The following is a 14873-nucleotide window of genomic DNA, read 5'->3' on the forward strand; positions in this document are numbered from 1 at the left end:
CTTCCGGGATGGGGCGGGGAAACCGCGATGGGAAGGGCGGGAATCGCGATGGGAAGGGCGGGAAACCGCGATGGGAAGGGCGGGAATCGCGATGGGAAGGGCGGGAAACCAAGAAACCGAGGTGGGAAGGGCGGGAAGCCCGGCAGGGATGCACCGCCCCGGGCAACCTCTCTGTGCCTCGGGGGTCACCTCCGAGGAGCCTGCGAGTGAGCGCAGGGGCTGCCCCGGGCGTCTGTCCGAGCCCCGCTGGAGTCCGGGCAGGGATCCCCGGCCTGGGTCGGCATCCAGGGGCTGCAGCCGTGTCACCCTCACAGCAGTGTCAAGTTTAGGTCCGTGTCACCCTCACAGCAGTGTCAGCTTTAGGTCCGTGTCACCCTCACGGCAGTCACCCGCCAGCCATGTCATGTTCCCAGGGTGTGTGGAAGCAGAACCCACCCAGGGCTGCCGTGGTGCAGCAGGTTGGTGCTGTCCCACCTCCCTTGCCCCATCCCAGATCCATCTGTGCCAGGTTTGGGCGCAGACATTGGGAATTTTCAGCACTGGGGACAGAAGGGGCTGGCAGCTGGGAAGAGAAACCTGCTCCCCAAGGACATGGTGCCAGCTTGACTCTGTGCCTCACCCAGAAGCCATTTCTTGCTGATGGGTAACACCAAATCAAGCGATGGGCTCTGCTCCTGCCATTTCCCAGTGAGCAGGATCAAGGAGAGGGGCCAAGGGCTGGAAGGTCCCAGCTGATGGGCAGGGACGGGCCAAGCGGGTGCTGTGCAGGGAGAGCTGCCAGCATGCAGATCTGCAGGGGCACAGCACAGTGTCCTCTCCTTCCTTGCCACAGCCAAGTTCTGGTACCTCGCTCCAGAGACGTGTCTTACCTCTGGTTTACCTCACTTTACCTTCCTTCCATTTCCTGCTCAGGCTGAGCACCCCTGGTAAGCAAAGTACACGCTGTGCCCCCAGCACCGCCTCGGCCTTCTCCTTTGCCCGGGGCTGCCAAGCTATGGCTAATTGCTCCTTACCTTTATCGTTCCATTTATTCTTTGTTCCCCAAAAGTCCCTGACGGGCTCTCGAGGCAGGCACAGTGAAACACGTAGCAAAGAGACAGCCTCCAGCATGTTAATATTGTGCAAGGATGATTTTAGAGAGCTCTCTGCCAGCCCAGACTGCTCCAGGGAGAGCAGCTGCTCCATGTCCTCTAAGTACTCTGCATAAAGGAGAGGAGCTCTTCTGCTTGGCACAAATTTCCACCAACCCCCCCTCACAGGGACCTTATTTTGGTTCTGTCGCCACTTTATTCTGCAGTTTATTATTTTTGAAACTTCTAAATACATATTTAAAGCTCTTCCTTTCTTCTTGGCCTCTGTTTGTAAAGCGGTGCCGACTCGTGCGTCTTGACAGCTGCTCCCTCTTTTGTGAGGCCCTAATAAATCCATGACTGAAAGCAGACTGATGCTGCCAAAGCAGCAAAACCAGACATGAAGTGGGTGAAGATGCTGTGGGTTTAGGAAATAACTCCACTGGAGCTGTTGATGTTACGAGCCACGTTTCACCAGCACCTGGTTAGCCTTTGAGTTTACTCACCCCACAAAACCCCCAAATGAGAGCAAACCTGGCAGGATCCAGGGATGGCCAGGAGGGAAAATAGCACAAGTCCCTTGCTGTTAAACGTGCTCTGCTACTATCATGCAAATACATCTGGTTCAGCAGCTCAGAAGCAGACTTCAAAGGACAGAGAAGTCGTTAGAATCACGGTTCAAAGAAAAAAGTGAGCAGCTGGTTGAGGCCATCTGGTAGGGGACAGAAAATGGTCTCTTTCTTCCCCAGTCAGTCAGTGAAATTTTCATTAATTGTAGGAACATCTTCCCACATTAACTGACATAATGTTGTTAAAAATGTAAGTCTTAATAAATCATCAAAACTGATGTCATAGGGAAACCAGGTAGCTGCAGCCCGGTGGGTTCTTCCCTCCCTGTGACACAGCACGCCACAATTACACCTCTAAGTTGGTGTTTTCAAAGCAAATTAGTGGGAATTGGATTCCTCAGCTCCTGTGAAGGTCCTGGGGAAGAACGTGGACAGGATGGCTCCCCAGGCTGCTTGGATCTCTGTGTCTGTTGACTTCAGGAGCCACAAGTGGCTTAAAACCATGCAGAGCAAGTGTCCTCCCTGGGCTGTACCCCTCATTTCTCCTGGGCTGAGTCCCAGCAGCTGTGATGCCCAGGACAGCCCAGCACTGCCCCTGGGTTAAATCCCAGGCTTTCCCAAACACTGCTGCTTCTGCCAGTCCTGCCTTTGGTCCTCTTTCATGTATCTGTCTAAACGTACTGACTTTTCATTTCCTATCAGCAGCATTTCAAGCAGATCAAACACAAAATTCCTGGTCCTCTGAAGTGCTCCTGCACCCAGGGCTGCCAGCAGATGCCTGCAAACATCCACACACAGGTGCTGCAGCCCTGGGAAGGGGATTTAGCAAGTCGCCCTCTCCAAACATTTACCATTTCCCAATTTCATGAACAAATTCAGCCCCAGAACTCAGCATTATCTCTGCTGGTGCCAAAGGTGTCTCCCACTGGCTTCCCAGCTGTTTTCCCAAGCTTTGGGCCAGCTGAGGGGACAAACAACGCTGGCTCCGGGCTTCTTTGCCACTGAAGGACAGACTCAGATACTTGAAATACTTTCCTAATCTCATTTCCTCAAACAAAAGGCTGCTGGGCTGTCAGGGAGCTCGTTTGCTTGGGCCCATCCTGGGTGCCAGTACCCTGGGAATTTGGGTAATAGGGAGAAACCTCCTCTGCCACAAGGGCCACTAAATCTCCCCTTCACCTGGAAAAACACCCATGGACTGGGGTCACCAGCCCTCCTGGAATGGGGGCTCAGGATTCCCAAGCTGTTTCTCCTGAAGGGACTCCTGGCTTTATTTAACATGGCTTAAATGGACTTGGTGGTGGGATTGCAGCTGAGACCAGAGAAGAGATTTTGGAAATGCTGCTCCTGCTTCTCTCCTCTCCTCAGAGCTGGGATGTCTCCACATCTGCCTTCCCCAGGAGGTGCTGGGGACCCTGGGGACACCAGTGAAGCCTGGCAGGTGGCAGCAGTGCCTGCAAACACCTCCCCCTCCACACAAAACAGTGCAGAATTGCTCTTTCTCAGCTCTACACCTCAATCTGTTCTCATCCATTGCCCACTTTCAGCAGAGGCACCGTGAATTAACACAGAACTGGTTGCCCAGACCAGAGAGGGGGGAAGAAGCCAGGGCTGCCCTCATCACGGAGGTGCTGGAGCCCCAGGAAGCTCCACAGCCCACGGGAAGCAGGATCCAGAACTGCAGTGACCTGCTGGGAGCTGGAGAGAGCAAACTGCCTGCAACCTGCCAGGGAAGCACACCAAACATGAGCTAATCCCAACAAAAATAGGAGTGAAATCATAATTCAGATGCATAATTCATGTGCATAATTTTATCTTGGCTGTATATTCTCCGGGGATGTATTCTAGAAAATGCTCACTCTCCCCTCCCCACCACACTCGTGTCCTTCCAAAAAAATGCTGTGGATGCCAATGATTGGAGGCAGTGAGAGGTAGTAGCTTTGCTGGGTTCCTAAATAAACACTAAATTTGTCTGAGTTTCTAGCCTACGCCTTGGCAAGTTCTGCAGCCTGAAGCTGTTGTGTAGACCCACGGCAGAGCTGTCACAGTCACGGGATTTCAATTGCTTCCATTGTGAACCTGAGCTCCTGATTGTATCTGCATGGAAAGCTCTTACAGTTTGCACTTGCAAATGCTAGAAATGCTAAAAATAATGGCAATTAAAACATGATTACAGTGATTCTGAAGGAAGGATTGGAGAGAAGGCTCCAAGAAGACACCCCCGATGACCGCAGAGCGTTGCCCTCCTTACTGCCCAGGCTTCAAGATGCTTTTTCTGCCAGATTTAATTGCTTAATGATTTTCTATAAAATATTTAAGTAACACAGGATCTTCAGCCAGCCCAGGCTCTGCCTGAACTGCCCGTGTCAGCCTTCCTGGAGGACAGTGGCAGTGTCAGAGCTCTCCTCTGGCACCCGATGCTTGCTGAGTCACTCAAAGCTTTTCTTCTGCTCACTACAACACAGAAAATGTCCAAGGACCCCTTGCCAGTGGGACCACCAGCACCCATGGGTGGGGGCACATGGGTGCCAACCTTCAGTCCCCTTGCAAGCCATGGTTTGAGGGAGCCTTTGCAACACACGTTCAGGTTTCTGCCTTCAAGCTGCCCCACAGAGCAGACACTTTCAGCCAGGTCGTTTTGAACCCTTTGAGAAAACAAGACTTGGGGGGAAAAAAAACATACTTAGGAAGAGGTTTTGTCCTTTTCTGAGCATTCTGGGCTTTCCTTAAAAACAAAAAAGGCATTTACTTTTTTTTTATTATTATTATTTCCAGAGCCATGTTCTGGGCTGGGTGCCAGCCCCTGTGCACAGGCTGCAGTGGAGACACGTCCTGGCTGGGTGTCAGCACCTCCATCCATCCATCCATCCATCCATCCATCCATCCATCCATCCATCCATCCATCCATCCCTGCCCGATTGGCCCCAGCAGCACCAGCTGGGACAGCAGGCAAGATGGATGTGAGATTAAACCCCAAACCTGTAACCAAACACTTGGTGGAAAAATACCTGTGTAAGAAGGGATTTCCGTTCCTCTGACTCAGCTTAAGCAGCACAGGGCTAAAGCTGGGGTCACACCATGTGCACAGCCAGCTGCTCAGCCCAGGGAATTTTTCCATCTTGCCCTGGCAGCGCCCAACGTTGCCCACCCTGGCAGGGGTTGGACGTGGGAAAACCTGGTCAAGAAAAAGCCTTCCTGATGGCCCCACTCCGGCACCCACGACGTGGCCGGTAAGGGCGACGTGCTGGTGGGAGCACACATCCAGCTCTGCAGATTCCAGCCCCAGCTCTGCAGATTCCAGCCCTGCCAGGGTGTGGGACTCAGTGGCCAAACAAAGGAAGGCTTTCACCCCGCCTGGCGAATTCCTGGGATGCTTTTCTGGGCTGCAACCAATGCAGAGGGAGAGCAGGGCTCCCAGAGATCTCCTGTTCTGAATGCACTTCATTCACACCCCAGCTGGAAGGAGGTGAAAGAAAAGGCCATGAATATGTTTAAATGCAGAAGGGCCCGATTGCATGGGGGGCTTGGACCCCTCCCCAGAAGCTGGGGCAGAGGGCACAGGGGCTGGGTAAGCAGCTGAGCTGCAGTCAGGTTGCTCTGCAACAGCCATAAAACATCTGAGACACCAGGGAGGGAACAAAGGACATGGAGAGGTGCCAGGGCACCTGGCAGGGGAGGCCATGCTGGAGGACATGTCCCAGGAAGGGAGGCTCTGACCAGCCTGGGAGGGGATGAGAACTGGCCTGGCTCTCCACTGCCTCCCCAGCAGCAAGGGGCACAAAGGGACAGGGTGCAGTGTGACATCTCACCTCAGCCACCACCCCAACACCACTGATTTTTCCACCACCACAGGCAGGAGGAAACTATCAACACCAGGGCCAGATAAAACCATTCCTCAAGCTCAACCCAGGGCCAAACCCTGCAGGGCAGAGCCGGGGGTCACCCCTCTGGGATCTCCCCCACTCAGGGGAAGGATGGGGACTGGAACGGGCTCTGGCAGAGCTGCTCCCTTCTTAGCCCTGTGCTGGGTGCTGGGACCAGCAGAGCTCGGAGCAGGAGCTGACAGAAGGGCTGGTGAAGGCACTGACCTGATGATAAGCTGTTATTTGTCTCGTTGGTAATGAGTTATAACTCAGGCTCAGCTAGACACTGCCTTAAGGGAGGAAACATCTGATCATCTTTTAATAAACACAGTTGGCTCCCGCGAAGCTCCTGCAGCTCCTGTACCTATAAAGCCCTCTGAGGCACATGGCTTATGCACAGATACTGCTGCTATGACTCAGAGTCTGGGAAAGGGTGTCAGAATCACTGCTCAATAAATAGAACAAAGCAGGGAAACCTCGGGTGGGCAGGGATGGCACAGCCCCACTTCCTTCCCTGCGTGGCACCGGCCTCCCGAGGATTTACCCATAAGAGAGGGAAAAAAATTATTTCCATGTTTTCTCTCTTCATCTCAAGTCTCAGGCACAAGCACTGTAAGAAGGAATATTCTGCTGGGTGTACTCTCACAGCCCCTGCTCCCTGGTGCTCAGAGAAGATGAACCCCACAATGGCAGTGCCACAGGCTGGGGAGGATGTCACTGTGTCCCTTTCCCAGGGTCCCAGGGGGACACAGAGAAGGGGGAGAAAGGTTGTGGCTGGGAGCAAAGCTGCCTGGCACCTTCAGTCCCCCTGCAGAGGAGTAAATCCTTGAGAATGTCTCACAGCTCCCACAAACCAGCCCCGCTGCCCCCCAGGGCCACAGAGCATTGCTTTTGTAAGGTCACATCTGGAAGAAATATTCAGCATGAGGAATTGAATAACCTGGCTTGTACAAGAGAAAATAATCTGACAACCTCTGCAACCGCAAACCAGAGCGTTACCCGCAGCACCCGCCCTGCACCCAGACCCCCACCCTGACACAGGCACCTTCTGATAGCTGCTGAGGCAGGACAGCTGCTGAGTTCACATTTAAACAGCATTTCTGCTTTTCTTCCTCCAGATGTGTCCCCCCTAGATACTTACCTTCCAGTCTGAGATCCAGATGTTCCCCAGACCCGTTTCCTGCCCCCGCTGACACCGAGCACCCCTCCTGGGGACCTCGTTGGCTTCTCCAGCAGGGAAAGAGTTAAGGCACACCTGCTCCGGGTGGAAACTGGAGACAAAGTAGAGCCCAGGAATGGAAAAAGTGAGATCCAAAAGCTGTCAGAGCTGCTGGGGAGCAGGAGGGGAAGGCAGCCAGGCAGAAAGCTCCATGTGGAAATCCCCCTGCTCTCAGAGAGGAAAATGCTGTGTAACACCAGGCAGCTTGTGTCTTCCAGAGCCCCAGTGCTCCACAGTGATGGTTCAGGGGGCAGGCTGAGGACACAGCTCCATGGTGTGAGGGGAGCAGGGCTTGGTTTAGCTGCTGCCTAACTACCAAAGGTGTGAGCTAGAGCTTCTTCTCCTCCCCCTGGAGCATCACTCCTGCTGTAGCACATCCAAGGAAGCTCCAAATCCACTTCCTTGCATGCCTCAGCTCCAGGGCATGCTGTCCCTCCAGCCCTGGCAGGGACCAATTCACACAGCAGCACAGCTGCTGGTTTGCAGCTGGAAGGGAAGCTTTCCCAGATGGCTCTCACAATGGAAAAGTTTTCCATTTCGTGTTAGGCAGCTGGCATCCAGGAGCCACTTGCTCGGAGTAAGAGCCCTGTGCACCCCGGGGGCTCAGCTGCTGCTCCTGTCCCACAGCAGAGCTGGGTGAGCACCCACAGCTTTTCCAAACTCTCAGGGAGGTCACAACTTTCAGGTTGTCACAACCCCAACTTCAGGAGCCAGACAGCAAGCTGAGAGGGGCTTTTTAAGGCCAAACCACAGCCCCTGCAGCATGGGAGGCATTAACCACACCAGCATGGGGCAGCTGGCAGGAGTTCCAGACCTCCCCTTCCTACCAAGCACAGGGAGGGACTCTGAAGACCAAAGTAACCTCCCTGCAAAGCAAGGAGACAGCTCTGAGGGTGTTTGGGAGCCAGGACCCCCCCCCTGCTACACCAGCCCCATTTGTCTGAAGGCAGCAAGAGGCTTCCCCAGGGCCTCCCTATCCAGGTTACTTGGCAGAGCAGGATCCCAGGGGGGCTGCAGCAGGATGTGCTCCCTCCACCCTCCTTCTGGCACAGGGTTTGAGCCAGGCTGGAGGTCAGCACCAGCACAGATGGGCCACATCTGCTCTTCAGGTTGAATTTCCCCCTCTGCAGACCTGGGTCAGCAGCATCTTCCAGAGCAGAGAACTGGCTGCTCTGGAGTGCAGTTTTCACAGGGGACAGCTGGCAATGACAAAGAAACTGGAGGCCGTGTAAATGTGTCAATTCACCTTTAATGTTTGAAAAAAATAAATGGTATTTGAGCCATTGCAGTTATGAAGGGAACAGATCTTGCTCCACAAGAGACCGTGAACAGGTTCACATTAGACTCATGCTTGGAAAAAACACAAACCCAAAACATTCTCCGTTCAGATCCAGAGTGGAGTTCTGAATAGACAAGACCACAAGAGTGCCCCAGACAGTCCAAGGCACATTTATCCCAGTGCAGACATTTCCATCAACATGAAGTTATGACAGCTACATTCTTTCTAGTTACAACATTGTTCTATCGATATTACAAAATTAGGCATACTTTGGATTTTGCACAGAGACAAGAAGGACTTTTACTTCAGGAAGCAGTCAACCTGGGTCATCGGGTCATTTCACAAACAGTTCCCTTCACTCTGCCCCTTCCTCCCCAGCAGTGACTTATTCCCAACACCAAATTCACCCCAGAGACACCAGCCGGGCTCCCCAGCTCTATGCTATTGCCTAGGCATCAGTCAACAAACCAACTCCTAGGCCTCATGACAAGCACCAGGAATTTACTTGCCATCACACAGCATTTCTCCACACCCAGATGAGAAGAACTTCCTGCAGTGTAATCCCAGAGTCAGTACATACTAAGACAACATCACTGCTGAACCTATTGGAGACCAAGACATTTGTCTGCCTTTGAAGCAGATGTCACATGAGTTTCCTTCACACAAACATCACACATAAAATTTTAACTTCTTGGTACTGTGCTTTAAGAACAAAAGCAGATATCAGAACATGGAGGACAGTCCTCCAGAAATAGCTTATCAGCTACAGAACATAAAAAAATAAAAGGAGACAGTGGCCACTTACAAGTCTTCCACATGACTAGCTTGCTTTAAGGAGAGCATCAAGTTAAGGCAGTGTTGAGACAACTGGCTAAGAACATGCCAAATAGAGCTGTTGTCACCAATTTGATATCCTACTCCATTGTGGGGACAGGCCACGTGGCTTTAGATGTCAGCATCAAGGTCTAAAGACTTCAGCCACGGGGTGCTGCTTTCTGCAGCAGCTTGGGGAAGGGGGGGACGTCTGCAGAAGTCTTCTAGACCAGGCTGAGCTGCTTACAGGTCTAGCTCAACGTTTCAGCAGAGCCAAAAATACAGTGATGGGCACTGAAAGAGAACACCGAGGGTGCCAGCTGCAGAGTCCGAGGTGGAGTTCAACCTATGTGTGTGTGTGAAAGCCACGTAACCAAGAGCCACCCCACCAGGGTGTCAGGGGAGGTGTAGGCACCTCCCCAGGTTCCTGGGAGAGCCAGCTCTCTGCAGTCTGTGGGGTGGGCACCAAGGCTCACACTGGCTTTGCTCCTCGTGACAAGATTAACAGTCTAAGAAAACTCAGGAAGGAAGTCAGGGTCTTTCGGCCTGCCCAAAGAAGTTTCTGCAGCCTCAAAGAAGGAGTTACCACTGAGGGAGCTGTTGTGGAATAGTTTTATTTCTTCCCACGTAAAGGCCATTGTTTAAGCATTTACAGGTTTCCTAGTGCAATACAACCGAAAAAAAGCAGTAACAAAAAAACGCCGCCTTCTTCCCAGGCAACTAAACAGAAGTAGATTTTTACTGCAACATATACACATTAAATATAGTATACAGTCCATGCAGCGGCACAGCCATGTTAAAGGGAGTCGTGGCTTCAGCCATCAGTGCATTACAGTCCAAATTTCACCGCTCCTACTTCCTATCCAGACTTGAAGAGAAGAATTGCAACCTGACCCAAGTAAAAATAGATGAAGTGCTTTGTCTCATGTGTTACATAGCTGCCAAAGTTTCTGCCAACAATGCAGTGCCAAGTTGGGTTGTATTTCTTGTCAAATTCCTGAAGAAAGAGAAGAGAGGCATTAAGGCCAAGAAAGCCCACATGAAAATAGTTGTAAGCCCGAATTCTTAGCTGGTTCTGTTCACACACTGCTGCCTCTCCTCCCACCTGCAGCATCTGCAGATTCCACACTGTGACAGACACTGTGATCCCCACTGAGGTAGTGGCTGACACCACATCTCTGCACTGGATTGTTTGAAGGATCCAGCACAAGCAAATCCTCTCCTGAGACTCGGAGCACCCACCAGACTGCATGCAGGCTAGCGGGGGGAATATTCCTCCTCTCCCATTCCAAGCCTACTCACAAAAATAATTTCAAAAAACCTAGTATTTTGGCACGTCTGCTCCAGGAATGCATTTGAGCATAAAGGTCATGTAAAAAAGGAAGGCAAACTTTGGCCTTTGCTGTCTGGGACTCCACACATAAAGGGGAGAAAATCTGCCTTGAAAATGAGCAGATAAATTCAGAGGCCAGACAGTAGACAAGACTCTTAGAGGTCAGATGTGATCCAGCTGAGTGCTGGCTTCACAGCCAGGCACAACAGGGTTTTTTCTCTCTCTAATTAATACACAACTCCCCCCAACACCCTTCCCTCTCCTGAGACAGAGACAGAAGAAGAAACTCAATATTCAAGATTAAAGCAAGTGTTAGTCCTCAGACAGCAGCAAGACAGTTTGAGCTGATAACCTTTGAAGCAAGGAAAAGCTTTCTTGCCAGGGCATGAAGGTGCAGCAAATTGTTTCCCTCCTCCCAACACACTCTCAGGAAATAAAAGCCAGCTTCTTTTTGGGTGCCTTCTGTTGCACTCACTCACTTTACAGGCTGCATTGCCCCAAGCATTTTGAAGCTAGTTTCGTCTGTGATCAAAGTGATTTGAGAGGTCAGGAGACACCTTTGAATCCTTTACATTCAAGCTTAGATTACAAGCAAGGCCCAAAAGGCAGCCCAGGTGCCAAGGAAGTCACACTTCCCCCTCTGCCAGAACACTTGGTCTGACTCTCTGGAGAAGGGGCTGCAGAGGAACTGACAGCTCCTCAGATGCCATCATGCATGGAGCAAACAGGCTCCTGAAAATGGGGAAACACCTCTGCACAAGCCAGGGCAGCTCCCTGCACTGTTTATAAAGCAGCACCTTTCACAATCCTGCCAGCCAGGACAAGGCCCCATCCTCCTCCTCCTCACCTCCCACCCCAGAGTCAGGAACCCAGCAGACAGCAGCAGTGATAAGCAACCCACCCCACCCTGGTTCTGCAAGTCAAGCAGCAGCAGCTGTGGAGAAAGTCCCACACAGAGACTGCAGCCAGCACCTTCCAGGCTGGCAAACCAGAGGGACAGCACTCATGCTGTTTGCTCAGAGCTTGCCAGAGCAACAGAGCAGGCCCTGCACTGCCAGAGCCCTCCTGCGACCTTGGAGAAGTCACTCCAGCCTCTTGGGAGCAGCAGTAATGAAGCAACCATCTTCTTACAGACAAGTATCAAGTCTGGGACAGACACTCAGGCTGATGACAGGCACGCACACACACACACACTCAAGAGCTTCAGGAAGTCTCAGCCCCCCTCGTTCTATAGTTACCTTTTTTATATATGCTGCAATGTCCTTTTCTATGTTGTACTTCTCCATTGCCTGTGTAGCACAGTCCACAGCATCCTGCTGCATGTCCTCAGACATGTCCGCATTCTTGATCACTGCCTTTCTGTCAGACATTGTGAACCTAAGGCAGAACATAGATTCCTTTAATCTCTTCCCCAGAAGAGAGAAGTGTCCCGTGCATCAGAGGTTGTCCTTCCTACAGCAGGCTGTGTCACAGCCCTGGGGACCCAGAGCCCCCCTGGTACAGCCAGGGTCGGTCGATGGGCTAAGGTGCCCCGTCCAGCTGGAGCAGTGGCACTGTCTGGAGGCAGGAGCTCGCTGGGTGGGAGGGGACAGGATCTGCAGAGAGCCACAGCCCTCCTCTACATCCATGGGATTCAGCCAAGTTTGCCTTCCAGGTGCACCAGTGGTTTGGAGAGTCTTCTGCTCAGAGCCTGGCAACCCCAAACCACCAGCCTTGGGAAGCATCTTCCCAGCAGCTCTGCTTTTATCCCCCCACGCCGGGAGTTACACTTCCCACAGCCAGTTTCAGCTGGAAGGAATGTTGTTTCACACTCAGCCTATCACCATCTCCTCCCCTCGGTGCTGCCTTGCCAGTGAAACCCAGACTCTGGCTGTTCCCACGGGACAGAGCCAGTCTGACAAGTCAGGTTAACACCAGGCTGCAGCCTGGGATGGGGGCAGCCCCACCACAGGCCTGGCACAGCCAGGGCCCTTCCACCTCTGAACCACATCTGCCTGAAGCCACCAGGGTACTGCTGCCCTAGCCTTTCAAAAAACAAACCAAAACGTCCCCTGGAGCTGAGCGTGCAGCCCCTTCACTCTCCTCAGGTAGCACTGGGAAGCTTCCAGGGTTCATATTATCCTGGAATTGAAGGGTTTGGCAATCCCAGGCACACGGCCCTTCTTTGAGCAAAGGCTGCCACGAGGCCCTGAGGAAAGAGCCCCAGCCTGTCCTGCTGCTGGCTGGCACACACCAACCCCCCCGGGCACCAGGCCCCTCACCCCCAAGGCTCTGTCAGGAGGAACACCTCACCTGGGGGCCCAGGCAAGGCAAGGTCTGCACTGAGAAGGACCACAGCTGCTCACCTGGGCAGCAGCTCTCCCCACAGCATGTTAAACTTTGAGGGAATGAGCTTCTGAATGGCATGGAGTGCCTCCTGCCAGGCTGCAGAGCACCATTACGTTTCCTAAATCCTTCTACAGCACTGTGAGCATTGAGTGATACTACCAAGCATGTTCTGGAGTAGTGAAACTACACATTTTTAGCCGTACTGGGGAGTAAAGAAAATCTGCTGCAATGATCTCTTTCTGGAACAGTCCCAGAAAACTGAAGTAGCAGCTTTGTTAGAGCAATTAAAGGAGCCTGCTAGACAGGGAGAATCCAGTTACATAATTGCAGCCCTAGGATTACAATACTTCAATTCTTCACTTTCCCTGCAGTTGAAGACTTCTATCGCAACTCCGATTTATAGGTTTGAGATACAATGTTTAATAGAGCACCTCTATTAACAGCCACTAACGGCCTCAGCAGAACCACAGGACCTGAGTTCCAACAGTAACTGGGAGCACGTGCCCCTGCCCAGCTCTGGGGAAGCCACTACCAGGCACTTTGCTCCCCTCCTGAAGCCAGAGGGTGGTGTTAGCTCAGAAACCCCAAAACACGGCTCAGAACAATGAACTAACTGCCTGTAGGGTTGGATTCACCACCCAGGAATCTGGCAATCCCTTGGGAAAGTCTTCTGGGGGGGAGTCCAGTCCACAGGAAAAGGGAAGCAGCTGAAATTCACATGGGGGTTATGTTCTTCCAGGAAAGCCTCTTCAGATGAAAATGGGCAACCAAAGTTCTTGCACACCTCAGGCCTCCACACACCTCCACGGCACGCCGAGTTCAGGGGGCATTTGCATTGCATAACCAGGCAGAGAGTGACCTGCAAAAACCATCTCCCATCCTCATTGTTCAGGCAAGGAGCATCTCAGTGCAGGCCCGGGCTGCCGAGGGCCGACAGCGCCAGAGAAAAAAAATTATTATCCTTCAGTAGAGCTGCAAGGGCTGGCCAGGCTGTCCTTCCCAGCACTGCACTGCTCCAGGGCACAGCATCCTTCACGGGCCAACCACGGCAGGGGCTGGCACACACCCTGCTGCTGGGGAAGGGACCTCCCAGTGTCCCCCAGAATCCACACACCTGAACAGCTCGGGTCAGGGCCCCAGTTTCAGCTCATTCCCCCTGGGGGGTCAGAGGCAGCATCCCCACATGCACATCTTACCCCAAAAACCACAAGATCACAGTGAGGCCTAAAGGTCCCGCTACCCTGAGGAAAAGCACAAAGCCCCAGCAGTAAGCCCAGGGCAGGGGTCCGAATACAACTCTGGCAGGTCCCCCCTTCCCCAAGCCAGGGCAGGAGGAGGTCCCGAGGGAGGAAATAAAGACCACAGCTCCAGCAGCCCCCCCAGGGCAGGCTGAGGCCTCGGGAGGGGGGTTAGGCCCAAGCCCAGCACCCAAGCACTCCCCCAGCAGGGCAGAAGGGGGCTCTGGGAGTGGGGAGGTGACACTCATTCGTAACACCCCCTCCTTCCCTCAGCGGGACAAGAGGCAGGTTTGGGATGGGGATGAGACAAGCCCCCACACCCACTCTTCCCATGCCCGGGCAGGGTGGGGCGCTAAGGATGGGACAAGGCCCCAGCCCAGCACCCACCGCTTCCCCACCCCGGCAGGGAGGGTCCTGGGAAGCGGGTGCGGCACAGACCCCACCCCACAGCTGCAGGAGCGGGGCCGGGGAGACGCTCCCAGGAGCCGGGCGCATGTGCAGGCCAGAGCCCGGCGTGACCTTCACGGGGGGAGCTCCGGGGGCACCCGAGGCAGCGGTGACCTTGCCCGGTAACGTACCGCCGGCAAGCCACCACGGCGAGGCAGGCTGCCGGCAGCTCCCCGGGGCCCGACCCGTCCCGCCGCCCGACCCGATACCGCCACCCGCTCCCCCCGGGGCGGCCCCGCCGCCAACCTCACACACGGCAGGACCGGTGCCCGGCGAGGCGCGGAGGTCCCCGCCACCCCGGCCGAGAGCGTCGCTCACCTTCACAGTGACAGGGCCACCCCGGGAGGGCGAGGCACGGCACCGAGAAGAAGGAGGTGGGAGGTGGCCCGGACCCGCTCAGCCTCAGCCCGTTCTGCTCCGCTCCCTGCGCCGCGCCGAGCGCTCTGCGCCTCTCCGCCGCGCCGCGCTCAAATACCGCCCCGCCCGTTGCGGCGCGCGGCCCCTCGCTCTCCCATTGGCTGCGCCTCCCGCCACGCCTCGCCCCTATTGGCTGTGGCTCTGCGCGGCCCACCGCCCCGGCCCGTCCGCCCGCGTTGTTCTGCCTACATCCTGTTTCATCCCACAATGCCGCGGGGCGAGCGCGGGGCGGGGCCTGGCGGTTGTTAGGGGGGGTGAGGGGTGGGGGGGGGCGGTTCCCCCCGTGCTGTGAGGAGC

General features: G+C 54.1%; 1 protein-coding gene across 2 annotated transcripts; it reads right to left on the reverse strand.

Annotated features, from left to right (window-relative positions):
- Window positions 1-7950: 7950 nt before the first annotated feature.
- On the reverse strand, window positions 7951-14635 carry DYNLL2 (dynein light chain LC8-type 2). Of its 2 annotated transcripts, XM_071764949.1 has the most exons (3): window positions 14478-14635; window positions 11385-11523; window positions 7951-9810 (listed from the first exon to the last, which is right to left on the reverse strand). In XM_071764949.1, exons 2-3 carry the CDS (start codon window positions 11514-11516, stop codon window positions 9673-9675), a joined length of 270 nt encoding a protein of 89 aa, XP_071621050.1. In that variant the 5' UTR covers window positions 11517-11523; window positions 14478-14635; the 3' UTR covers window positions 7951-9672. The 2 variants fall into 2 exon arrangements, with proteins under 2 accessions (XP_071621050.1, XP_071621049.1); XM_071764948.1 differs by lacking the exon at window positions 14478-14635 and having other exon boundaries at window positions 11385-11542.
- Between the last annotated feature and the right edge of the window lie 238 nt (window positions 14636-14873).

The sequence above is a fragment of the Heliangelus exortis genome, chromosome 21, assembly GCF_036169615.1.
Source record: "Heliangelus exortis chromosome 21, bHelExo1.hap1, whole genome shotgun sequence".
NCBI lineage: Eukaryota > Metazoa > Chordata > Aves > Apodiformes > Trochilidae > Heliangelus > Heliangelus exortis.

Coding starts and splice junctions, on each gene's coding strand:
- DYNLL2 (XM_071764948.1), bottom strand. CDS start 11,537: ATGTTCTGCCTTAGGTTCACAATGTCTGACAGAAAGGCAGTGATCAAG. Junction 9,811..11,384: donor TTGCAGCATATATAAAAAAG/GTAACTATAGAA, acceptor CTCTTTCTTCAG/GAATTTGACAAGAAATACAA.